The sequence below is a fragment of the Mastacembelus armatus genome, chromosome 6, assembly GCF_900324485.2.
Source record: "Mastacembelus armatus chromosome 6, fMasArm1.2, whole genome shotgun sequence".
Lineage (NCBI taxonomy): Eukaryota > Metazoa > Chordata > Actinopteri > Synbranchiformes > Mastacembelidae > Mastacembelus > Mastacembelus armatus.
This window is the reverse complement of record NC_046638.1, coordinates 24,838,834-24,866,201: the sequence shown is the minus strand read 5'-3', so window position 1 is coordinate 24,866,201 and position 27,368 is coordinate 24,838,834. Positions and strand designations below refer to the sequence as shown.

The following is a 27,368-nucleotide window of genomic DNA, read 5'->3' as shown; positions in this document are numbered from 1 at the left end:
GTGGATGTGGTCACAGAGAAGAAGTAGTGGAGTCGACAATTTCTCTCCCGTTGCAGACGGTAGGGACGTAGTGGGCGCTGACAGAAGCTGGGAAAACATGGAAAACGAAGGTAGAAAGGAGACAATTACACACTAAAACAGTTATCAAACACTTTGATGTCAAAGGGATAAAAAATGTCTCTTTAAAACTAAAAACAAAGCAATTATTTGCTTTGCTATTGTGGTGTGTGATGAAGGAAGGAGTGAGGACCCAAATGCAGGACACAGGCAGGTTTATTTCCCCTGGATCATCCAGGGCTCAGGCAAAACACAAAATGTTCTCCGCCGTTCGGTGGGCAGGCAGACAACAGGCAACACAAGATATGTCCGCCGCTTGGCGGGCAGGCAGACAGGGAAACAGGGACGCTCTCCACACTTTGCATTAGCACATTAACATTAGCAATGCTGCGGCGGAAAACAAAGGAAAGCCGGGAACATAAATAGGCAGAAACTCAGGACACAGGGGAACGTAATCTTACTAATGAAGAACGAAACACAAAGCTACCTGGGATTAATACAAACAGAAACTGGAACACAGGAAACTGACCAAAATAAGAGACAAACAGGAAACAGAAACCTCGGGGCCTAACAGTTATTACTACATTATACCATTACATTTAACGCTTACATTTAAAGATAATTTGAAACCACGTTCCAAGAAGGTTAAACAGTATCAGATAATCATAATAGAGAACTCTACATCGGTGAGTGAGAGATGAAAATCAGCCTGAAGTTAGTAATGAAAGTAGTAACGAACAGATTTAATAGAGCAGCATTTTACAACACAGAGTAACCATAAATGATTATTAGAAATGAGCACCATCTTTATGTTTCACACACAATGCAGATTCAGTGTTTACAGTGCAACAGCAATGAATGCCACAATGACAGACTCCCACTTCCTCCCCTCAAACACATACATATGTGTTTGAGGGGAGGAAGTGGGAGTGATGCTAATGCAACCTAATAACAACAAGAAGCTATTTAATGTTAAACGTTCAGAAAAGCTACAGCTAAAGTAAAATGTGAGTGGGGCTATAAATACAGATTCTATGTAATGGTAATAAATATGGTATCACTGAGATTTTACAAGTCATTTGGGAAAACGAAACTGCAATTGCATCTTCATGCATAGGGTTAAAAATTCATATGAGTGCATCAATCCATTTAAGTCCGAAAACGTCAGAGTGTTTTAGCATTATGAGATGTTTCAAAACGCTTTCATAGGAACTAACATGAAAATTCAGATCCTGGTTCCTCGTGGAACAATGTTACGAGGTAATTGCATGTAACCTACCGTGAGATGCGTATGTGGGGGCAGCCCCGCTGACACTGAAGCGATTTAGGTTAAGCCTGTGGCTGGTCACGTTTTTCTGAGGCTGGAACATGATGATATGAACCTTGGGAGCAAACATACAGCCCAGGACCACAAAGCCACTCAGGCTGACTGAGATACACATTGTAGTGGTCTGAACCTAGAGAGGAAAGAAGGGGAAAATGAGGAGACAGTAATTAGTAGCCAGACTTTGATGGATAAATCTTACACTAATGTAGTTCAAAGTAACTGCTGTTTAGTGCTCATTAGATAGTAATAACCTATGATAATGAACATTTTTCAAAGGCAGTCTCTAAATCAGTATTAAAAATGCTTTACAGGAAATAAAACCATAACAAAATTAGCCTATTTGATAAATGGTCAATAAATACAGAGGATAATAATGCTGAAGGTAATCATCCAACCTCTATACATGCACAGAGCTAATAAGGCCTGTAACATGAGAGTATAACTCTTTACTGGCACACTTTGTTCCTTTGCAACATAGCAGAGGATAACAATTACAGGATGGATCAATAAAAGGCTTAATCAACGCAGACCACTGAGGCCAAACTTAACAGTGTTGTATCTCAGCGGCTGGTTTAACTCTGTCTCTGTGATTTATTGTATTAAATCAATGCTAAATACAATTTCATCTACTCCTGATTCTGGTTCACAGGTCTCAGGGTCTGTGGTGTAGCATATTAGTAATCAACCCTTCAACATGTCCTTGTGTATTTATACACAAGTAGTTGACAGTGGGTAGTGTGTGAGTGGGTAGTTGTGTATGTTGGTGATGCCCAGTGATGCAGCCCCGGCATCATCACTTTTCTCTCATGCCCTTTGATGCACTGCGCAGTGTGTGTTTTTGCAAATGTGTGCTCAAGGTATGTGTGAATGCTTAAGATTTGTATGGATCAAGCGAACACTCACTCCCCTTTGCTGTTAAATCTGGACATGTGTCAGCAGTTTCACGGAGCCTATTTGTCATCCTAGCACTGCAGAGCTGGGACATTTGCCAGCAGGAATGTTTGACTCACCAATACACCTGTGTAGTCACTGTTTTTTGACATGTGTGCTTGTCTTAGTCACGTTTAGGGGGCAAAAAAAAAAAAAAAAAAAAAAAAAAATTCACTTTGGGACAAAAGCATATTCTCAGAAGGTCAGTTCTCAATTTTTTTTTAACATTTTGGGAAATATGCTAATTTGCTTTTTTGCAGACTACTCTCATGTCTACATGCTAAATATAAAGCCGGAGCCAAAAGCCAGCTAATTTAGTTTGGCTTGGTACGTAATAGGTACCAGAGAGCTAATTGCTTTTTGCAAAATTAAGTTTTTATATGGATTAAACAAACTAGATACGATGCATTAAGTGCTAGTGAATCGATGTTAGTACATAGGGACAGTGTTCAGCCTTTATGATAAGCTACGTTAGCAGTAATTCATATACAGCATATAGACATGAGACTGGTATAAACCTTTTTATTCTTCAGAAAATATGTTTGCATGTTTGTCAAAATGTCAAACTTTTTATTTAGGTTTAGGGTAACATTTAGTTAAATTGGGGAAATTCACACTGTCCAACTGAAAAAAATGAAAAGTGTGTGTACTTGTATGTGTTTGTGTTAAAAATACCCTGTAATCACTTGATGTAACATAAAAGATGGGAAGAAAAGCCAGCCAGATTATACAGGTGGTGTACATGGTGAATCCAATGAACTTGGCCTCGTTGAAGTTCTCGGGGCACTTCCTGGTCTTGAAGGCATACCTATAAGGAGAGAAACGTGTTTCTGATGAGACACAAACCAGGCGGAAAAACACTGATGCCTACTCTATCAACGTTGTTTAAATAGTGTTGCTTTGAAAAAACAAGATTTGAAGAGAAACTCCTGTAATTTCCTGAAACTAAGAGTCCAGCCCAACTGTTGAGCACATGTAAGATTTTAGTTTTGAGTCTGAAAAACTTTTTTTCTAGGTGTACATTAAAACATGACAAGAAAACACAGTGAGAAAAGTGTGTCTGTATTAGGAAATGGTATGTTGATGGAAAATGAGTGGTATGCTGGTAAGGGATGGGGGTCACTGACACTTTACTTATGACACACTTACACAGTACACAGGATGACCAGGAGCACGTCATATCCCAGTGACAGCAGCATGCTGGAGTCGCGTACATTACACTTGAGGATGACAGTTTGCCGTCGCTCTGGCAACGTGAAGCGCCGTGTGCCGGGAACCTCGAGCAGCAGCCACACTGACACCATCACTAACTGGACAGAGATTAGACTCAGACAGATGAACACCTGAAAAAGAAGGCAAGAGGAAGGTAAGGTCATCAAGATCCCAGTCTGTGTCCATTTATCCACCTGACTGCTGCTTCAATCATTCACCTGAGAGGAAGGGCTAATGAAGCGTGGCCTTGCTGCACCCGTTCCATCTTTCACGCCATTGAAAATCCTCGCGATTCTGTTGGTTTTGGTGAAAAGGGCAGAGTAGCAGACAGCAAACGATGTGCCTAGGCCGAGGCGCCGCAGGGCACAGATAGCAGGAGAGGGTTTGGCCAAGAAGAGGAAAGTCATGGCGTAGGACATGAAAACTCCTGAGAGGAGGATGTAACACAGCTCCCTGCCTGACGCTTTCACCAATGGCGTGTTGTTGTGTCGGATAAACACCCAGAACACCAGGCCAGTGCACATAAACCTGAGGACAAGACGTTTGAGGAGGTCACAACAACTTTATAGGGGTTTTTAAGCTGGATTAGTAATGCTGGGCTGTATCTGACAAAATATATGAAAATTATCAGAAATTTGTCTAATACAAATATACACCCATATCATTGTTATTTCCATTGTTTAAGCCATAATACTAATGTAAAATATTCTTTTTGGACAGTATGAATGTAAGACTTCATTTTCTTTATTTATGGCTATGTTCCAGCAAATAAAAATACTAATACATTCCTCACACTTTTGTTTTTGTGTTTTTTGGTTTTTAGAAGGGCTCCCCTCAAACAAAACAACCTCTTTAAATGCAGATTATTGTTCTTATGAAAGTTTTTCCATCATATGGGATTCAGCATCTAAAGCTGGACAGGCCTGCTGTTATGGCTCCAAAACAGCGACTGGACACCGACTGACTGGGGGATTGGTCAATTCACTTCTGCCGACCCAACATCCAAATAAACTGGTACCTGACATGAGGTTGACCTTTTATTACTCACCCTACACAGGCAATAGTAATAGGACCAATGGCCCAGGCATCTTCCCACATAATATAGTCCTCAGGAAGGTCATAACAGGATGTCAGGTCATCAGTGGGCCACTGGCCAGGAGCGCATGGTGAGCAAGTGAACTCATCAGCCAGGTATTCATGGGGTTCACATGCTGTACAGATCCAACAGCAGTATTCACCTAGGAAACAGGAGTATGAACAGCAGATTTTTTTCAGTTTTTCAAAAGGCTGCAAAGGGCTTGATGCTTCGTTACTTTGACAAAAAACATAGTTGAAATGATTTCTCTTACCTGCCTGCATTTTCTTCATCTCATTGCGTTCGCAGGGGTCGCTGCACTGTGAGGTGGGTACCACTTCTCTGGGCCAGTGGATCAGATCGCTGCTCAGACTGAGACTCTCTGCCCATTCACCTACTGGCACGTAACTGTAACGGTCGCCAGAACGCTGGTAACTGAAGATGTTGTATCGGCCCATGCCGTCCCCGTGGGAATCAAACTTTACTATTGTCTCACTGCCTGGAGGAGAGAAAGGGGCTACAGGGTATGAGAAGAGACAAAGAAAGAAAAAGAAACCGATGAATAGAAAAAGGAGATTAACGCTAAATGTCTCATTGATGTCTCCTAAAAGCAGCAGTGAGGACAGAGACAATAAGCCGTGGTCAGTTAAGCCTTAGGGGTCCAGAACAGACAGTGAAGGGCATTGCAATAGTGTTTTCGTTACTGAAGACCAGGCACTTTCGAAAGTATTTGCTAAGAGGCTATAAATGCCTTGTATACTTGGTGATGTCTGTGTGTATCAATGGGCTGCCATCCTTGCCTAAGGTCACATAGGGAGGAAAATGCTGCTCTAAATTCTGATCTGACAAAGTTTATTACCAAGTGCATCATTAACAAACTGCCCATAAAATCATATAGGCATGAAGACAGAGGACTAAATCCCTGGGCAGTGCTATGGCTACCCACACACTGATAGAATTAGCCTCTGGGTCTCTTATGTGAGGGAGGTACACTGCTGAAACTGCCAAATTGGTTTGTATACAAGTTGTTATGAAAGGATTACCATCTACCCTGAGGATGTGGGAACAGAAGAGATTGTAAAATTGGCAGTATGCTTGATAGCATTTGAAAAAAAAGAGAAGAAATGCGTATATGGTCTAGGAAAAAACTTCTTTGTTACAGGCAGTGTGTCGAACCTGATGGTGCTGACACTGGTGGTTTTGACAGAAAGTGTATGTCACTCCTATTGTGGCATTTCTGTCCTTAAAGTGAAGCAATCTCACACACTGTACAGATCTGTGGGTTAGATGCTGCTGCTTCCCCTGTCAAATGATGATGTGGCTGGGGATAGGCCCGGGTACACTGGGTTTATGAAGCGTCACTCTTCAGCCCATAACAAGGCTCTTTTTAGTGCATATCAACACTGATGACTGTACAGGTCTGCCTTCCTCATATGTCTGTGTCACTGTGTAACTAAAGAAGAACTCATTGACTGAATTCTTTCTGCAAACAGCTTGGGATCAGTGGGATGAATTAGAATACAGACTGCCAATAAGCTTAATGCTTGAAATGTGTGTGGAAGCACCATTAGGTTTACAGAGTAATGGTTAAGGTATTGCTTTGAGCTCTCTGGGAGGCTCTGCTGGCGGAACCACAGCTCTGACCCTGCTGTTAGTGATGTGAGTGTGTATGTGCGTATGAGGGCTAAAGCTGTGCTATTGTTGTGAAAGCTCAATGTGCTCAGAGAAGAATGGTGTGTCAGGTGGCAGCAGAGGGGGTTAGGGTTTATGAAATCCATAAATCACAGAGACAGCACAAAGCTCTATCTTTCTTCTGTCTCTGTCACAGGAAATTCTAACTGTCAAGCTGTCTTTAGATTTTGGGACTAAATGTTAATGTGACAGCTAAATGAAAATGATTTCAATAAGGCGGTGTTGATAATATCTTTGGCAAAAGGATATGAATCTATTATATTGCAAGTTGGCAGATAATAAAGTCTACTAATAACAGTGAGCAGTATAACAAACCAGGTTTCCTCCTAGACACCCATACACACTCACAGACTCACTTTCCCACTAGCTAATTATCATAACTGCACCTTATTAGGACCTTGGATGTCTACTGAAGCCTAATTATCTCTATGTGGTAATTACATATAATACAGACTAAGAGGCAACAACAGACCCATTTGAGGGCGTTGTGTTGTCCTTGATGTCTTTCTCACAGATCAAATTCAGAGAGCAGTCTGGACTGGTGATTCTTCTCTATAACCCACATCGTGACCTTGCTGATGTGACAGAGCGGCTTATCAGGAAAGTGTATGAGGGTGCAAGTTAGAGCTGACGAAGGCCAACAAGACTTGTGTGGTGCCAGCAGAGAGCTGAGACAGGCAGCCCTGGTCCTTGACTGATGGACACCATTTTCTCCTCAACATTGTCCCAGGCAAAAATTAAAAGTCTGGTAAGGTCTGAGTTCTTGTGGCTGAAGGATTCTGGTTTTGTCTAAACATGACCAAGTGGGTATGGCCACACTACCAGTAATTTGAGCCAGTCCTTGTACTAAGTGCTAACATTAACATAGTCACAATGCCAAAACTAACAAGCTGATGTTTAGCAGGTACAATGTTTACCATATTGTTAGCATGTTAATACTTGTGAATTAGTACTAAATATTAAGTACAGCTCAGGTTGATGGGAACATCAGTAGTTTTTATATTTGGTCAAAAATCAAAGTAGAATATCTGACCAAATTTACTTTTTTAATGATTGACTGATTAATCAAAACCTGAGGTACACTAAAATGTTCCTGACAGCAACATCAGTCCCAGAATGCCAAATTTGATGGCACCATTGAATGTTACTAACCTTGTGCTCTCTCTCTCCCCTAGTTTGTGCTCTCTCCCTCCCTCTCTCTCTCTCTCTCTCTCTCTCTCTGTACCTTCTGCAGGTGTCCCTGGTCCTGGAGCTGTATATAGCTGATGTGCAGTTACTGGCCCCACCAACTTGCAGTGTCTATTTGTTGTTTATTGTTGCTGTTCTTTTCTCTCTGCTTTATCCACTCACCCCAACCGGTCGAGGCAGATGGCCGCCCAAACTGAGCCCGGTTCTGCTGGAGGTTTTTTTCTTCCGTTAAAGGGAGTTTTTTCCTCTCCACTGTCGCCAAGTGCTTGCTCATAAGGGAATTGTTGGGTTTTTAGTTTTAGTTTTTGTAAAGTGCCTTGAGATGATTTGTATTGTGATTTGGCGCTATACAAATAAAATTGAATTGAATTGAATTGAATCCATTCAATAGTTGATGGTCAGGACAACTCAAAAGTCATTAGGTTTCATCCTCAATTCAATTCAGTTTTATTTGTATAGCGCCAAATCACAATACAAATCAGATGATCAAGGCACTTTACAAAAACAAAAAAAACCCCCAACAAATCCCTTATGAGCAAGCACTTGGCGACAGTGGAGAGGAAAAACTCCCTTCAACGGAAGAAAAAACCTCCAGCAGAACCGGGCTCAGTTTGGGTGGCCATCTGCCTCAACCAGTTGGGGTGAGTGGATAGAGAGAGAGCACAAGGTTAGTGACATTCAGTGGTGGAATATACATGTGAGGGAGGGAGGAGAGGAAGAGAGGGGAAAGGAAGGGAGGGGAGGGTTAGGGTAGGGAAGCTCCATGCACCGATGGTCCTCGGGCAGTCTAGGCCTATAGCAGCATAACTAAGGGATGGTTCAGGGTTACCTCTAGCCCTAACTGTACACTTTGTCAAAAAGGAAGGTTTTAAGTCTAGTCTTAAAAGTACAGAGTGTCTGCCTCCTGAACCCAGACTGGAAGCTGGTTCCACTGGAGAGGAGCTTGATAGCTAAAGACTCTGCCTCCCATTCTGCTTTTGGAAACTCTGGGAACCACAAGTAGACCTGCACTCTGAGAGTGAAGTGGAGGATATATTAGGATAATATGGTACTAAGAGGTCTTTAAGGTATGAAGGAGCTTGATCATGAAGGGATTTGTATGCCGGAAACTCGCAAGAGAGATGATCTCTCTTGCGAGTTCCTGTCAGGACTCTGGCTGTAGCATTCTGGATTAACTGGAGGATTTTTATGGAGATACTGGGACAAGATAGATAGTAATAGTAACAGATAGTAATGAGTTACAGTAATCTAGCCTTGAGGTAACAAATGCATGGACTAGTTTTTCTGCGTCATTTTGAGACAGGATGTTCCTAATTTTGGCAATGTTGCGCAGGTGAAAGAAGACAGTTCTAGAGATTTGTTTAATGTGTGAGTTAAAGGACATGTCCTGGTCAAAAATAATTCCAAAGTGTTTCACAGTAGTGCTGGAGGCCAGGCCTATGCCATCTAAAGTAGCTATAATTTTAGAAAAGTTATTTCTGAGGTTTTTAGGCCCAAATACAATGACTTCTGTTTTCTCCGAGTTTAAAAGTAAAAAGTTACTGGTCATCCAGGCCTTTATGTCAGTTAGAGAGGCTTGAAGTCTGGTTAACTGGTTTGTGTTAACAGGTTTCATAGACAGATACACCTGAGTGTCATCTGCATAGCAGTGGTAATTAATAAAGTGCTTCCTAATAACATTGCCGAAGGGAAACATGTACAGGGTGAACAGAATCGGTCCTAGCACAGAGCCTTGTGGAACTCCATAACTAACTTTTGTGCGTGTGGAAGGTTCATTATGGACATGAACAAACTGGAATCTGTTTGATAGATAGGATTAGAACCATTTTAATGCTGTTCCTCTGATACCAGTCACATGCTCCAATCTCTGTAATAAGATGTTGTGGTCAATAGTGTCGAATGCAGCACTAAGGTCTAGGAGGACAAGTATAGAAACAAGTCCATTATCTGAGGCTAAGAGAAGATCATTTGTGACTTTTAACAGTGCTGTTTCTGTACTATGATGTGCTCTAAATCCTGATTGAAAATCTTCAAATAGTTCATTCCTGATAGTTGCTTAGCACCACTTTTTCTAGGATTTTAGAAATAAATGATAGGTTGGATATTGGTCTATAATTAGCCAAGACTCCTGGATCAAGACTAGGCTTTTTGAGTAAGGGTTTGATTACTGCAGTCTTAAAGGCCTGTGGTACATAGCCTGATACTAGAGATAAATTTACTAAGTCTAATAAAGATGAGTTCATTAATGGCAGGGTGTCTTTAAGCAGTCTAGTCGGGATGGGGTCTAAGAGACATGTTGATGATTTCGATGAAGCAACTACTGATGTAAATTCAGAGAGATCTATGGGAGAGAAGCAGTCTAAATATAACTGAGGTCTTACAGATGATTCAAGAGCTACTGTAGTAGAAGATTCATTTATTGCAGGTATAGGAAGCATCTGCTGAATTTTATCTCTAATAGTTAAGTAGTTAATAGTGATTTTATTTGTAAAGAAACTCAAAGTCATCACTGCTGAGAGCTAAGGGAACACTGGGCTCAACAGAGCTGTGACTTTTTGTCAGCCTGGCTACAGTGCTGAAAAGAAACCTGGGATTGTTCTTATTTTCCTCTATTAGTGATGAATTGTATGCAGTTCTGGCTTTAGGGAGAGCTTTTTTATATGTTAATAGACTGTTAATAGACAGGCTAAATAAAATTCCTCTAAATTTGTGGAACACCACTTCCTTTCCAGCCTTCGTGATGCCTGCTTTAAGGTATGAATATATAAATTATACCATGGGGCTACTCTCCTCTGATTGACTAACTTCTTTTTCAGAGGGGCCACAGTATCAAGCGTTTCATGCAGTGAGGCTACAGCACTGTCAACAACATGATCAATTTAGTTGGGAGTGGGATTGAGGCAGCTGCCCTACACTATGTTTATACTTGGCATAGATGTAAATAAAGATGGAATCATTTTCTTAAATTTATTAACAGCGTTGTCAGATAAACATCTGCTGTAGTGGAATTTTCTTCCGAATGCTGCATGATCCATCATCTTAAATTCAAAAGTTATTAAAGAATGATCTGACAAAATAGGATTTGGGGGAAAAACTATTAAATGTTCAATTTCGATGCCATAGGTCAGAACAAGGTCAAGGGTGTGATTGAAACAGTGGGTGGGCTTATTAACATTTTGAGTGAAACCAATTGAATCTAATATTGAATTAAATGCAGTGCTGAGACATCTACATGAATGTTAAAATCTCCCACTATAATGAGTTTATCTGAAATAAGCACTAAATCAAACAGGAAGTCAGGGAATTCAGTTAAAAACTCTGAGTAAGGGACAGGTAGACGGTACACAATGACAAGTAGAACTGGTTTTTGTGTTTTCCAGTTTGGATGTGAGAGACTAAGAGTGAGGCTCTCAAATGAGTTATAACTTTTCTGAGGATGAAAGTTTAATAATAAGTTTGAGTGGAAGATTGCTGCTACTCCTCCACCTCGACCTGTGCTTCGGGGAACATGACAATTTTTATGACTGAGGGGGGTTGATTCATTCAGACTGACATATTCAGTCAGTTATCAGTTATCAAATCATTTACTAAGAGATTTAGATGAAAGAGACCTAATATTTAATAATCCACATCTGACTGTTCTGTTTTTCTGTTCAATAAGAGGAGTGGTCTTAATTTTTATTAGGTTTTTATGAATAACTCCTCTTCTGTTAACATCCGATTTATTTGATTTATATGTTCGAGGGCAGACACAATCTCTATGAGGTTTGAGGGGGGTGACGGCTCTAAAGAAACTGCAGAGAGGCTCTGCATCCCGGTCCCCACTCTGGATTGTCAGGCTTTAAGTTGGCTAATAAACTCGGCCAAATTTCTAGAGATGAGAGCTGCACCATTCAAGGTGGGATGGATTCCGTCCCTCACTTACCAGCCCGAGTTTTCCCCAGAAAGTGTCCTAATTGTCTATGAAGCCCACATCGTTTGCTGGACACCACCTAGACACCACCTAAGAACCACGACATGCGGCTAAACATGTCGTCGCTGGTCAGATTGTGTAGGGGTCCAGAGAAAACTACGGAGTCCGACATTAATTTGGCAAAGTTACACACCGACTGAACATTAATTTTAGTGACCTCCGATTGGCATAATCGGGTGTCACTGCTGCCGAAATTGAATAACAATTTTTCCATATTTACGATTAGCCTTAGCCAGCAGCTTCAGATTTGACTGATGTCGCCCGCTCTGGCCCCAGGAATACATTTGACTATGGTCGCTGGTGTCTCCAGTTTCACGTTTCTGACTATGGAATCGCCAATTATCAGAGTCGGTTTCTCAGCGGGTGTTTCGCTGGGCGTGGAAAAACTATTAGAAACGTGAACAGGCAGGTGATGAGCCGTGGGCTTCTGCTTAGGAATATGTTTCCGTCGGACCGTCACCCAGGCTAAATCTCCGGGCTGTTCCGGAGCTGCCCTTGAACCGCTAACAGACCCTGAGCCTGAGCTCGGTGGCTCCACACCTGCTAACGGGGCTAGGCTAGCTGGCTTTTGTTCAAAGGTGTGGAGCCGCGCTTCCACATCAGTGATCCTCGTCTCCAAAGCTACCAGAGTCTTACACTTATTACAAGTATCATTATCACTAAAGGAGGCAGAGGAATAACTAAACATGTGCACACAGAGCAGGAGAGAGAGAGAGAGAGGGAAAAGCCATGTTACTAGCTAGCTAAGCTAACTGGAAGGCTAACAAACGCTAGGTCTGGAAATAGCAATAAATACCAGTCAAAATAGAAAGGTACTTGACTAGTAGTGGTTAATGAATTGTTTAGTTAGTTTTTAGGTGTGTTAGACTATACCTAGTCTGTTGCTAATATGTAGACGAACTATACAGCACGACACGCTTGCAATAGAAAGTGATTCACTTACTCGGAAACAGTTCCTCTGTCAAATCCTGAAGGACCCATGTTTGTCTGTGCAAAATGTGATTCTGATATATTTTGTAGATGTTATGTAAACAATAGAGAATCACCAACATCAATCGGATTCATCCACTGGGAACAATGAATATTTGTATCAAATTTAACAGTAATCCATCCGATGCTTCATTAGATATTTCTGTCTGAATCAAAGTGGTGAACAAACTGATTGCCATTCACAAAGTGACATTTGGCTAAAAATCATTAGAATTTCGTCAGATGAACACAGGTGGGGAAGAGCACTTAAAGTAAGTTTGCCCCTCGGCTATGTATGTGTGATGTAACTTTGATGAGCCATAAACTGAACCAGTTTGATCATCTGAAGATATGAATGTGGTGCCTGCTTCCTAACAGCTGTCATGTTTTACCCAGGCAGCACTGAGACATAACCTAAGACATAAAAACAGTGATTATTGATCTGTGTCATCTCATCTATACAGAACTTCCTGCTGGCTTAGTCCAGTCCAGCTGAGACCAAGGGTCAGGTCAGCTACTACTGGCACTACCCAAGACTTTCCTTACCTTCTCACTCACAATCTCTTTGAGAGATTTCATTACAGTGTAAAGCAAAATCTGCTCTTCATCTTCAAGATTGCAGTTTTTCAAACAAATCTAAAAAATAACACCATGTAAAATCAAATAAAGTTAGAGTAGGCGAGACTAACTCCATTATATCAGAGCCTCACCAGACCCCTAATTTTTGTGAGACACTTCCTAACTTGAGAAATACCTTATTATAATGGCTTAATTAGAAGCAGGGTGAAAACAGGCTTTTCATTCAGAAGCTGAGAAATTAATTATGTTCTCGGCCATGTCGTGCTAAAGCAAACCCCAAAGGGGATTGTGGGTATTAAAGGAAGGGAGCGAGAGAGAGAGAGAGAGAGAGAGAGAGGGGAGGTGAGGGGCTTTGTTGGAATAAGTAGGAATAAGTAATCTGAAAGTGGAGAGACATACAGACTCATAGGGATAGGAGGAATCTTTCCTTTGTGTGTGTGTGTGTGTGTGTGAGAGACAAAATTCAAAAGCTGGCTGTTGATTAGATGTTGAAGACCTTATGAATCTGTGGCCCATAGAATGCGAAGGGACACACACACTTCCATGTTCATATACAGTAATGGGCACAGGGATGCACTTGCACGTCACAAACGCACATACAGACAGATCACATTAGCTGTATTTGTTCTCCCTGTACATTTGGTCCCCCACTGCCTGGACCACGGAGCAACAGGCCACAGGGGAATAGAGGACAGATAGGGAGGAGAAAAGGAAGTCTACAACAAGAGAGAGAAACATATTGGAGGAAAGGTGTAGCAGCTGAGAGCTGAGGCTTGACTGAAAGAAAAGTGGTGAGATAGAGGAGACAAAAGAAAGAAACGGCAGGCCAAAAGCAGAAGGTGCTGGGAAGTAGGATGAGCTGAGAGACAAGATAAGGGCAAAGAAAGAAGAGACGTGACAAGGGGAGAAGAATACGAGAAAAAAGAAGAGATAGGAAAACAGAAAAGCAAGAAACTGATGTGACGGCAGCAGAGATACAGGTGGATAGAGGAAAGCCTTTACATGGAGGAATCGATAAAAAAAAAGGTGAAGGATAGATGGAGGGGTGGGCAAAGTGATAGAATGGAGAAACAGACTGGTGCAGAGAGGCGGAGGAGGCAGGAGAGCAACCTTGTGAAGTCTGAGTGGGATGTGATGTTTTTGAATGTAGAGAGTAGAACACTTTCTCAGTGAGAAAGGAGACAGGGATATAGAAAGAGTGATGAAGAGTGAGAGAGAGAAATCGAGAGACATAGAGTGAAGAGAAAATTATGTAGAGAAGGAATGAAGGTTGTTCTCGAGCATTGAAACATTGCAGTAAGCTCTCTGCTCAATATGGCCCTGAAGGCACACCGCCTCTGCTAACACAGACATATCACACACACACACACACACACACGCACACATTCATGCACACGCATACACAGCACAGAGAAAGGGGAATATCACATCTATCACCAGTATTTGAACAGAAGACTGTATGCATGTGTATATACTGATCTGTTTGCTGCAGATTGGGGTGGTGGGTGGGTGGGAATTGAATGATGGCTTTGAGAAGTGTGTGGGCTGGGGGTGTCTGCAATTTCAAACTGATAAAAAGAAAACCAAGCATTTCAAGCTGCCTCTTTGTAAAAAAAAAAAAAGCTGTTTGTGTATGTATCTTTTACGTGTTTGTGCATGTTTTGTGTTCAGAGATGAGGCAAGGCCTTCTCAATGTGCTGCCGTGTCTGTTACTAGTTGGCAGGAAGCAGTTCCCATGATCTACCAGATCACTTCAGTGATCGGCAATAGTGTCGGCTTCATTACCATAGCAACTAGCTAGATGAGATTCGATGAAGAGACTGGTGTATGAAAACCCTCTCCTAACCACACAACATACTGCCTGAGTGGATCCCATACCCTGTCAGTACCACACAACAAAACAGAACTATCACAGTTATCACAGCGCACCCTATTTTCAGTGTAAAGTTACAAACATTACATTAATTCAGCCTGTTTAGATGCATAAAGATATAGGTGAGGAAACTCTGATGCCAGGTAAAGAGCAGGTTTGAATAAGAGAAGGAGACATGAGAGTGATAGGGAGCGCAGAATAGTGTTGATTTTTTTGTATGCTACAGTTCAGACTGAAAGCACTGCGGATGGTGATGCTGCAGTATTTATACCCCACATTCAACCTCAGCTAACCTCAGCTCCTTCCTTGCATACTGTAGATGGAAAGACATATATGTACAGTACAGACAGTAAGTCATTCAGAGCTCACCAACAACTCAAAACTAACATTGCCACAATACCCGGTTTAACCTTCGAGATCCTTGGCATCGTATGGACACAGATTCCTTCAGTGCAGTGTTTACCAGTACAGCTGTTTACCTGCTGTCACTATCACCACTGACGCTGTGAAGAACTCAAGATTCATGTACATGTGGTTACACTTGATGCATAATATAGACATGAGCTTCCTGTACATAACAGCCGTAGTGAAAGAAGCGAGTGGGAGAAGGGAATGATGATCATAGAGATGAAACAAAGTCACAGTGGGATTTATACCTACTCTTCTCTGCTCTCCTCACTTATACCACAGAATTTTAAAACTTTTTTCTGTCAATCTGCATATGTACTCCTGCCCCTTTCCCTATACATCCTATAAGGCAGTGGATATCATCTATGCCCACTGGAGGCTGCAGCTGCAATTGCTGTGGCAATTTCCTCTCTCTCTCTATCTTACTCACACAGTTTCTCTCGCTCTTTCCTTCTTCCTGTCTCTTTCCTCTCTGACAGAAATGCTCCAAGTCTTTTGATTTGTAGCAGAAATGAAGATGAGTAATTTCAAAGAGAATCCTCTTCTTCTGCTGATGCGTGCTGTCCCACTCTGGCATTGCCTCAGTGCTCACTTGTTCCTTCTCCACCTGTTTTTCTGTCTTACTAGCTTGTTGCCTTACCCCAAACTCTCTTTTCTCATTTTAGTCTGCCTGTCAGTCTTATCTGTAAGCTTTCTCCCTCCCTTTCGTCCTCCATCAATCCCTCCTGCTTGCTCTCCCCAGCGTCCCGTGGCAAAGCTGCCGTGTTAGTGCTATTTGTCTGGCTGTTTGATGTGTGCTCCTGGTCACGGTTGGTGGAGGAATAAGAACCTCTAAACCTGTGTCAGTCCCCGAGACATAGCAGTTTATTTATAACGCTTCCTTTGTACGCAATCTGTCAGTCAAGCCAATCCTGTCTCTTCTCTCCCAACTCTATAGAGACTGACAGACAGACAGGCAGCCTGCTATAGGAGCTATTATAACACACAATCTCATTAGTGCAAGAGAGAAAAATATGACTGACGGATTAACTGAAGCTGTCTTTCCTCAAAGCAACTTTGGAATGTCGTATCAATTACGCATGGGTAATAGGTGTCATTGGCAGGCTCTGACAATACATAGCAATTAGGAGGATTTGTTTCAGTGCTTTTTATGTTCTGTGGCTTGGCTGCTTTGGCTAAGGAAAGGGACAGCATCCCTGTGTTGTTCATGACAGGACTGTAAACTAGGCACAGCACTCACTCAAGTCTATTTCTTGCTATCTCTCCCCTTTCCTCCCCTACTTCCTCTCCAGCACTCACTACTTTTCACTCTTCATCCACCTTGAACACCTTATCTTAGACTTTTTCCTTGCCATGCTCTAACTCTCTTACCTGTGAAGCTGACATTAAGGATGTAATCCCTGTACAGTCGGCGTCCATCCAAGGCCTTCATGCTGTCGCACAGCTTTGTGGTGTTGAAGCACAGGCTACGTTGCATATTATGAAGGGCATGAGCCATAGCATACACTGCGTTTACCACAAACATTATCTTTGACTCTGGTTCAAAGTTACTTTTGTCCATTGACAAGTCCTTGTTACATGGCGGGAGAGGTGTCTCTGGCAATCCGACACCCGTACCTCCTCCGCCACCTAAAGAGCACTGGAACCGCTGTTCCCAGAATTCCCTGTACCAGGGATTGCGATGGTTTTTCACTGGGTTCAGAGAGAGGAAATAACGGTTAAATTCTGGCACAGGATTGGCTGCCAGTTCAAGTGTGATGGCTCCTTCAGCAGTAACCTCATTTCCTTTGACAATGCTTTCCTGTGCACCCCAACCATCGCTGGCCACCCAGATGAAGGAGGTGTTAAGCCTGGCAGCAGCTGCCAGCAGCTCTCTTGCATCGTCACTTCGCAGGAAGAGGACGGCAACACGGGCATTTGGCTTCTGGAGGAGCTGACGGATTACTGCTTCATAGGACTTCTTAGCATTGGAACGCCCCACCTGGATAGAAAGGGGGACATTAATGTGACTTAGCAGAGACACTCAAATATGAATAGACATATAAATATGGATGCAGTTCATGTATTTATTAATTACCATCATTCAAAGGAAGAAACAAGCAAAGAATTCTGCAGTTCAGTCACAGACCAATATGCACCTCAGTTACAAATGAGATGAAAAATGTGACTGTGAAAGTGTTGCACCCAGAATGAGTTTTTGGAGATAAGCTTTCATTTTCTGGTTCACAACCGATAACAGTGTAATATAAACCCCATTTGTATATAAGACAAGATAAGACATGGAGACAAACTTGTATAAGCTCACAATTTTAGCACCCTGTTCACAGTTAGTGGAGCAGCTTCAGGCCATACATCAGTGTGACACTGCAGATTAAAGTTCTGGCTTCTTGGTATTTGGCTTGGAGCAGTGGTTGCTCATATTTATATTCATGCAGATTGGACCACAGAAATAAACTCTTATTTGGCTCAATGCAATGCGCTACCTTCTCTGAAGTGGCAATACAGATGTTCCTCATGCGTGCTTCTTGCTCGAAGGCCTCTATACCGGTTTCACCATAATCACCTTCCGATGCTACGGTTGACACATATGTCCAGTTGAAGAACCGGAGGATCTCAGCCATGGCTTTGGCTTGGTAGAAGTCAGGGGGGACGGTGCGGGCAAAGTAATCATAGCGTGTCTTATCACTGAGCTTGGCACTTGTTGACGCATAGCTTATCTGAGGGATCTGGAAGAGCCTGAGAAGATTGGCAACCTGAGGGTACAGGGACACAAAATAAGACATTATTAAGGTCTAAAATAATCCCAAAATTAAACTCACAACTTTCTTAATGACTTTTAGGAAATGTATTGATTACATGATAACAGCACATGGAGAGATGATATGATAAAGTAGTAATTTGCTAATGATTTTGAGGATTTTGAAAGCACATGGTATAACTGATGTGTGGGACTACGTTAAACTGAAGAATGAATGTAGTCAAGCTACTACTTATGCTGTTTACTATGCAAGTGTTTTGAGAGGTGGCATCAACACAGCCAATTACTGTACAATTAATTTAATGGGGCATTTGATAGAAATATACAAACACACACACACAGCAGGAAACTCTGATATATTTAGAATTTGTGGTGAACCATCTTAAAAATATAATAACAGACTAGAGATAACTAGAAATAATATAAATAAATTAATACAGAAATAATCCTTTCTGTGGTATCTCCGTACCAGATGGTACCATAAATGTGCCAACTCCTTGGATTGTTTGAAAGAAATGAAGATAACGTTCAGAATTTAGGCCTTGTCTTGACACTGCTGTGTTCAACTTTTTAAAATGATGAACCTGTTTATTTATAGTATATGATCACTACTAAGTATTATATACAATAAAATTAAAGAACATGAAACAGTGTTTTAAGCTGTTGGGAGCTCCAGTCTCTAAAATGGTCCAATGGGGCAGAGGAAGGCTTAAAAAAAATAAACATCAGTGTTGTAGCTGGCTAAAGATTCAAAAGGATTATCAGTCCACAAAGAAAATAATATGTGTACATGTAATATCATAACATGTCAAATAAAATATTAATTGCAACTACAGCTATTTAAGGACATGCATGTTGTGTTTGTTTTTTTTTTTTTTTGTTTCAACTGTGGACTGTAGTAGACAGCACATATACAGTGGGTACGGAAAGTATTCAGACCCCTTTTAAATTTTTCACTCTTTGTGTCATTGCAGCCATTTGCCAAAATCAAAAAAGTTCATTTTATTTCTCCCACTCAGCACCCCATCTTGACAGAAAAAAACAGAAATGTAGAAATTTTTGCAAATTTATTAAAAAAGAAAAACTGAAATATCACATGGTCATAAGTAGGTCATAAGGATCCTCTGCCATTCTTCCTTGCAGATCCTCTCCAGTTCTGTCAGGTTGGATGGTGAACGTTGGTGGACAGCCATTTTCAGGTCTCTCCAGAGATGCTCAATTGGGTTTAGGTCAGGGCTCTGGCTGGGCCAGTCAAGAACAGTCACAGAGTTGTTCCGAAGCCACTCCTTTGTTATTTTAGCTGTGTGCTTAGGGTTATTGTCCTGTTGAAAAGTGAACCTTCAGCCCAGTCTGAGGTCCTGAGCACTCTGGAAGAGGTTTTCTTCCAGGATATCTCTGTACTTGGCCGCATTCATCTTTCCTTCAATTGCAACCAGTCGTCCTGTCCCTGCAGCTGAAAAACACCCCCACAACATGATGCTCCCACCACCATGTTTCACTGTAAGGATTGTATTGGACAGGTGATGAGCAGTGCCTGGTTTTCTCCACACATACCGCTTAGAATTAACGCCAAAAAGTTCAATCTTGGTCTCATCAGACCAGAGAATCTTATTTCTCATAGTCTTGGAGTCCTTCATGTGTTTTTTGGCAAACTCTATGCAGGCTTTCATGTGTCTTGCACTGAGGAGAGGCTTCCGTTGGGCCACTCTGCCATAAAGCCCCGACTGGTGGAGGGCTGCAGTGATAGTTGACTTTGTGGAACTTTCTCCCACTTCCCTACTGCATCTCTGGAGCTCAGCCACAGTGATCTTTGGGTTCTTCTTTACCTCTTTCACCAAGGCTCTTCTCCCACGATTGCTCAGTTTGGCTGGACGGCCAGGTCTAGGAAGAGTTCTGGTCGTCCCAGAATTTTTCCATTTGAGGATTATGGAGGCCACTGTGCTCTTAGGAACCTTGAGTGCTGCAGAAATTCTTTTGTAACCTTGGCCAGATCTGTGCCTTGCCACAATTCTGTCTCTGAGCTCCTTGGGCAGTTCCTTCAACCTCATGATTCTCATTTGCTCTGACATGCACTGTGAGCTGTAAGGTCTTATATAGACAGGTATGTGCCTTTCCTAATCAAGTCCAATCAGTTTAATTAAACACAGCTGGACTCCAATGAAGGAGCAGAACCATCTCAAGGAGGATCAGAAGAAATGGACAGCATGTGAGTTAAATATGAGTGTCACTGCAAAGGGTCTGAATACTTATGACCATGTGATATTTCAGTTTTTCTTTTTTAATAAATTTGCAAAAATTTCTACATTTCTGTTTTTTTCTGTCAAGATGGGGTGCTGAGTGTATATTAATGAGAAATAAAATGAACTTTTTTGATTTTGGCAAATGGCTGCAATGACACAAAGAGTGAAAAGTGAAAACTTTAAAGGGGTCTGAATACTTTCTGTACCCACTGTATATGTCAAGCTCTTCAGTCAAGCAGGCAATGAAGGTTTAATCCCAAATAATGGGCACAGTCAGAAAAACTTGGACCCACAAAAATAATTGGAATGATTAATAAATAATAAATAAATAAATATATTTTTTTATTGAAGGAAAAATTACAAAACATTTAGGAGGCTGTGTTCTGATAGCAATGGCTTCATGCATAATGTGATTATTTGAAGATAAAACACAGAGAAGCAAGTGTGGACATACGCACATGCACAGTGCTTACATTCCTGTCACACACACACACACACACGCAGACACACACAGAAGTTCAATAAATCACCAACTCATGTATTAGTGATGGACATCATCTGGGGTCTATTGATGTCCATTTAATATTCCCTTTTACTGTTGATTGGGGTTTGGTCATGTTCTCTTCATTACAATTTCAGTCACAGATACTAACACATACACTGAAAATATAATTGCTACACATACTCATGCCCACAAAGACATGTTGCGCATGTTAAACATGCACACAGGCAAATAAATACAAAATGCAGCCATTCATTTCTTGTCTCAGTTTAATCCTTTTAGACTGCGTCAGTCTGGGCTTTTCTATATCTCATTCATAGTTCTGTTGAGCTGTTTTGACAACATGTCAGAATCTCATTAGACAAATAATGTAGAGATTAGGGAACAAGCTCACGTACTACACATACACTGATGCTCATGAGGACACCTGCACTGATACACACTCACATGGATGGCAGCTTAGAGCATGTTTTTATAGTTTTAAGATGGCAGTTGACTTAAATGTCAGGGAAGGTCACGCTGCAAAATGTAACAGCATTTCTCCATTACCTGCCACTGAACAATGACCACGGCGAGCTACGAGGCCTGTCTATAGGGACACGGAGAGTTTACTCTGTTAGTGAGAGCTGCTCCCTTCTTATGAGGAGATGGAGGCAGAGTATGGGATTGGCTGAATATGAGAGTGGAGAAAAAAATGAAAGCAAAGGAAATAAATGGTGCGGTGGGGGGGGGGGGGGGGGGGGGGGGGGGTTGTTCTGTCTGGAATGCAACTCACACACATACATACTTGTTTTTCTATCTTTGTGAGGACACTCATAGACATAATGCATTCCCTAGACCCTGACCCTAACCATCACAAACAAGTTTTAACCCTCAAACAAGAGTGTGAAAGTGAGGATATTCTTCCGGTCCTTTGTCAAAAACGTCCTCACTTTCATAGAAATATGCTCAAAATGGTACTTACAAAGATAGAAGTACAATTATACACACACATCCATCAAGACACACACACATAAAGGATGGGAGGAATGATGCCTGCCAACCATTTGGGTTTAGATGTACCTGGTTGAAGATAAAATAATTCCCTATTACTTAATTTTAAAACAACAGACAGACTGGTCAAGTAGAGAAGCAGGAAGGAGATCACAGGGCAGAGCTCAGTTTGGGTCTCGCATTCAGTGCTGCACCCAGAAGAGACAGGTAACACAACAGCAATGGCAACAAAAGGAAACAAAGATGGGCTGCAAGAAAACAAGGGATAATTATGTGTGATGAAGGAATAGAGACAAGGCAGATGTGTTAACAATGGCTGCACCCAGATGCAGAAGGAAGTGAGGAAGGGGCTGAGGTCAGCATATGCTGAGTCTCCCCAAATAGCCTGGAGGGATGCCTCTGAATGCATATAAAGGGAAAAAAGAAGTAAGCAGTGATGAGAAGGAAGACAGCACAGATTTAAGAGAATTGAAAAAAAGAAATATATTAAATGGGAGAAGAAGAGAGGGTGAGAAAGAGAAGACAGAGACGGTTGCAGAGATTAGGGATTTAAGGACTGATACGAGGAGGCTTTTGTGCAGTCACAGAGGAGTAAGGCAGAAGGAGGTTTTATGCTAAAATATGCAAATCACCCAGTTCTGTGACAAGAGCTACAAGAGCTGGGGAAACACATGGGAACGCACCAACGAAATTTGATTCTAAGAAGCAATTACACAGATAACACGCACACACACACACACACACACGCATACATGCAGACACACCAGCACTGCCATGTCACTGGAAGTCAACCTTCGTGGATTTGGCCATTGGAATGTGTGCATGAATGAGTTAAAGAGAAATTAGCAAAAAGTAGATGATGATGGTGAAATATGTTTGTCTAAATATTCCTCTGCATGCTGTATGTGTGGTACCTGTATGGACACACTACTGAAAGACCCTCCGATGACTCCAGCGATTGCGAGTGGGCTGTCATCCTGCAAAGCGTAAGATCCGTCAGGACAGATGAACTCTGTGTCGTCCACCTTGGTGAGGGAGGCTCTTACAAACTCCAGAGCCTATGCAACACAAACACATAGATATTTTATATTGAATCTATATCATTAGTATGCGGACAAACAGTCAGTGAACCTGCACCTATTTGGGGAACCTTTATGTCAAGAATCCAGAGTTTATACAGTCAGTTAGAGAGCTATGTAGAAATTCACAAGATGCGTTATCACTAAGTAGCTCAAGAATAAAATACCATTTGCTGAAGATGGGTATTTCTCTCTCTCTCGCTCTACATACATAAAAAAAAAAAAAATTCCCGTCTCACCCCTATGGGTGGTGTGTGTCTTCCTCAATCTCGGGCCCTCTACCAGAGGCCTGGGAGTTTGAGGGTTCTTCGCAGTATCTTAGCTGTTCCTAGCACTGCGCTCTTCTGGACTGAGATCTCTGATGTTGTTCCTGGGATCTGTTGGAGCCACTCTCCCAGTTTGGGGGTCACAGCCCCGAGGGTGCCGATTACCACGGGGACCACTGTTGCCTTCACCTTCCACATCCTTTCTAGCTCTTCTTTAAGCCCTTGGTATTTCTCCAGCTTCTCGTGTTCCTTCTTTCTGATGTTGCTGTCACTTGGGATCGCTACATCTACCACTACGGCTTTCTTCTGTTGTTTGTCCACCACTACTATGTCCGGTTGGTTAGCCATCACCTGTTTGTTGGTCTGTATCTGGAAGTCCCACAGGATCTTAGCTCGGTCATTCTCCCTCACCTTTGGAGGCGTGTCCCATTTTGACCTTGGGACCTCCAGCCCATACTCGGCACAGATGTTCCTGTACACTATGCCGGCCACTTGGTTAGGCGTTCCATGTACGCTCTGCCTGCTAGCATCTTACAACCTGCTGTTATGTGCTGGATTGTCTCAGGGGCATCTTTGCACAGCCTACACCTGGGGTCCTGCCTGGTGTGGTAGACCCCAGCCTCTATCGATCTTGTGCTCAGGGCCTGTTCTTGTGCTGCTACAATCAGTGCCTCTGTGCTGTCTTTCAGTCCAGCTTTTTCCAGCCACTGGTAGGACTTTTTGATATCAGCCACTTCTTGTATCTGTTGGTGGTACATGCCGTGCAGGGGTTTGTCCTGCCATGATGGTTCTTGCTCTTCTTCCTCTGCATCGGGCTTCTGTTGCCTGAGATATTCACTAAGTATTCCATCGCTTGGGGCCATCTTCCTGATGTACTCATGGATCTTGGTTGTTTCATCGTGGATGGTGGCTCTGACGCTCACCAGTCCCCGGCCTCCTTCCTTCCTCTTAGCGTACAGTCTCAGGATGCTGGATTTGGGGAGAAGTCCTCCATGCATTGTGAAGAGCTTCCTTGTCTTGACATCAGTGGCTTCTATGTCCTCTCTTGGCCAGCTTATTATGCCAGCGGGGTATCTGATGACCGGCAGGGCATAGGTGTTGATGGCTTGGACCTTGTTCTTCCCATTTAGCTGACTTCTTAGGACTTGCCTTACTCTCTGTAGGTATTTGGCTGTGGCTGCTTTCCTTGCGGCTTCTTCCTGGTTCCCATTTGCCTGTAAGATTCCAAGGTACTTGTAGCTGCCCTCAACATCAGCTATGCTGCTTCTGGGAGTTCAACTCCTTCAGTCCTGACAACCTTCCCTCTCTTTGTTATCATTCGACCACACTTGTCCAGTCCGAATGACATTCCAATGTTGTTGCTGTATATCCTGGTGGTGTGGATCAGTGAGTCGATGTCTCGCTCAGTCCTGGCATACAGCTTGATGTCATCCATGTACAGGAGGTGGCTGATGGTTGCCCCATTTCGCAGTCGGTATCCGAAGCCAGTCTTAGTGATGATCTGGCTGAGGGGGTTCAGGCCTATGCAGAACAGCAGCGGGGACAGAGCATCTCCTTGGTAGATGCCGCACTTGATGGAGACTTGTGCTATCGGCTTGAGGTTGGCTACTAGGGTTGTTTTCCACAGTCCCATTGAGTTCCTTATGAAGGTTCTTAGGGTCCTATTGATGTTGTACAGTTCCAGGCATTCCAGGATCCATGTGTGAGGCATTGAGTCGTAGGCTTTCTTGAAGTCAATCCAGGCGGTGCACAGGTTGGTCTGCCTGGTCTTACAGTCTCGAGCGACCGCTTTATCCACCAGTAGTTGATGTTTTGCTCCAGCATCCTGCAAATCCAGCATCCTGAGACTGTACACCAAGAGGAAGGAAGGAGGCCGGGGACTGGTGAGCGTCAGAGCCACCATCCAAGATGAAACAACCAAGATCCATGAGTACATCAGGAAGATGGCCCCAAGCGATGGAATACTTAGTGAATATCTCAGGCAACAGAAGCCCGATGCAGAGGAAGAAGAGCAAGAACCATCATGGCAGGACAAACCCCTGCACGGCATGTACCACCAACAGATACAAGAAATGGCTGATATCAAAAAGTCCTACCAGCGGCTGGAAAAAGCTGGACTGAAAGACAGCACAGAGGCACTGATCGTAGCAGCACAAGAACAGGCCCTGAGCACAAGATCGATAGAGGCTGGGGTCTACCACACCAGGCAGGACCCCAGGTGTAGGCTGTGCAAAGATGCCCCTGAGACAATCCAGCACATAACAGCAGGTTGTAAGATGCTAGCAGGCAGAGCGTACATGGAACGCCATAACCAAGTGGCCTGCATAATGTACAGGAACATCTGTACTGAGTATGGGCTGGAGGTCCCAAGGTCAAAATGGGACACACCTCCAAACGTGAAGGAGAATGACCGAGCTAAGATCCTGTGGGACTTCCAGATATAGACAGACAAACTGTTGATGGCTAACTAACCGAACATAGTAGTGGTGGACAAACAGCAGAAGAAGGCCGTAGTGGTAGATGTAGCAATCCCAAGTGATAGCAACATCAGAAAGAAGGAACATGAGAAGCATGAGAAATACCAAGGGCTGAAAGAAGAACTAGAAAAGATGTGGAAGATAAAAGCAACAGTGGTCCCCGTGGTAATCGGCACCCTTGGGGCTGTGACCCCCAAAGTGGGAGAGTGGCTCCATATATATATATATATATATATATATATATATATATATATATATATATATATGGTTCATTTCCCTCATCCTGAATAGCTGCAATCTTTATTTCTCATCAAGTGATTGCTGTTATCATCTGAGGCAAGCTCCTTTACCCTGAGCAGATAAAATAAAATTTCATAGTTCATTTACTCTGCTTTAACAGAATATTACCTTTTAATGAGACCTTATGGTCTTACTCAATTTAAAATGAAAACATTGCACTTCTTAGTTCTGATATCAAAACTTGGGCACAACTTTTCAAATATGAAGCAAAAGTTCAACTTGTCACAGAGAACAAACAGCAAATTAAACAAACTAACTGAACTGTGCAGTATCTAAAGGTCGTTTTAGCATTCATGGGTAAAATCAGATACAACCCACCATTCTCTCAAACACAAAATGCTGAAACTCAGCTATCATTTTCGTTGATCTACTAGTAAGTAAGTAAACAATATCTTGTGAAAATGAAAGCTAATGTGATTTGATTGCCATATCTAAAATTACCCACTCTGAATTTGACAGTGTCAAAAAATGACCTCAGCTTAAATTGAGAAAAGCCTTCCTTTGACAGACAGGTATATATATATATATATATATATATATATACATACATACATACATTCATATATACTGGCTGGAATCATGTATGACAGGAAACATTCAGTTTATATCTTGTGACTATACTCACACACCTGCTCCAGTGCATATGTATCTCTGGAGCAGGTGTCCAGGATGTGGACCCCAAGTGAGACCCCAGGCAGCAAAGTGTTGTCCATATTGATTCTGTCTATGGCAAACAGCATGGCCTCAAGTCTCTGGATCCCTCTGTCCTCATTCACACGGCCACACTCCTCCATCCCAGCACCTTTCTCGTGCACAGGGAACAGGCCACCAAGCACCAGGTCGCCCTCGATGCGGATCTCTCGGCGGGACTGGGGTGGGTCTCCGACTGACAGAAAGACACCCCGACACATCATGACCAAGACTAGAGTGGGAGCACGGGTCAACATGCTGGGCTCAGGGAGGACTGGATTGTCAAAATGTGGGGAGAACTTTTACAGAAAGTGAAACACAGGGAGGTGTGGGGCTGAGGGTGAAGGTCAGGGGTTGAGGGGTTAAGGGTGAGGTCAGTACAGCGTGCGGCGAGGTGGAGTCAATTGGCCGTGAGGTGGAGTCAAGTGGCCGTGAATGGTCGAGTTGGTTTGTGGCCCATGAAACAGTCAGGGAGAGCTGCAATGGACCACACATGGAGGGCCACACCATCTGGACATCACTCCTGCTTGGAGAAGAGAGGAGAGGGCAAGTCATGAGTCAAATCAGTCCACTTGCTACAGGACAAATTACAAGGCTGTCAGGAGCTGCACAGTGAGATACTTGTAAATATTACAATAAAGTATGAATACAAATAGCTCTTTAGTGTAGTTTTAGGACACTATTAATAGGGGCTCAAAGTTGTTTCTGCTTCACAGCCAAAGCCGGGCTATCACTAAAATGGACATGGAATTGTTTTTGGAGATTGCACCTCAATCTAGT

The 27,368-nt window shown here is 42.6% G+C and overlaps 1 protein-coding gene across 1 annotated transcript; it reads right to left on the bottom strand.

The window, feature by feature from the left end:
- grm3 (glutamate receptor, metabotropic 3) lies at nucleotides 1-26,845 on the bottom strand. The gene is made up of 11 exons (XM_026311140.1): nucleotides 26,528-26,845; nucleotides 22,691-22,834; nucleotides 17,767-18,036; nucleotides 16,655-17,264; nucleotides 4,876-5,118; nucleotides 4,575-4,764; nucleotides 3,745-4,054; nucleotides 3,464-3,657; nucleotides 2,990-3,122; nucleotides 1,337-1,514; nucleotides 1-87 (listed from the first exon to the last, which is right to left on the bottom strand). The coding sequence occupies exons 1-11, from the start codon at nucleotides 26,843-26,845 to the stop codon at nucleotides 11-13; spliced, it is 2,667 nt and encodes an 888-aa protein (XP_026166925.1). The 3' UTR covers nucleotides 1-10.
- Between the last annotated feature and the right edge of the window lie 523 nt (nucleotides 26,846-27,368).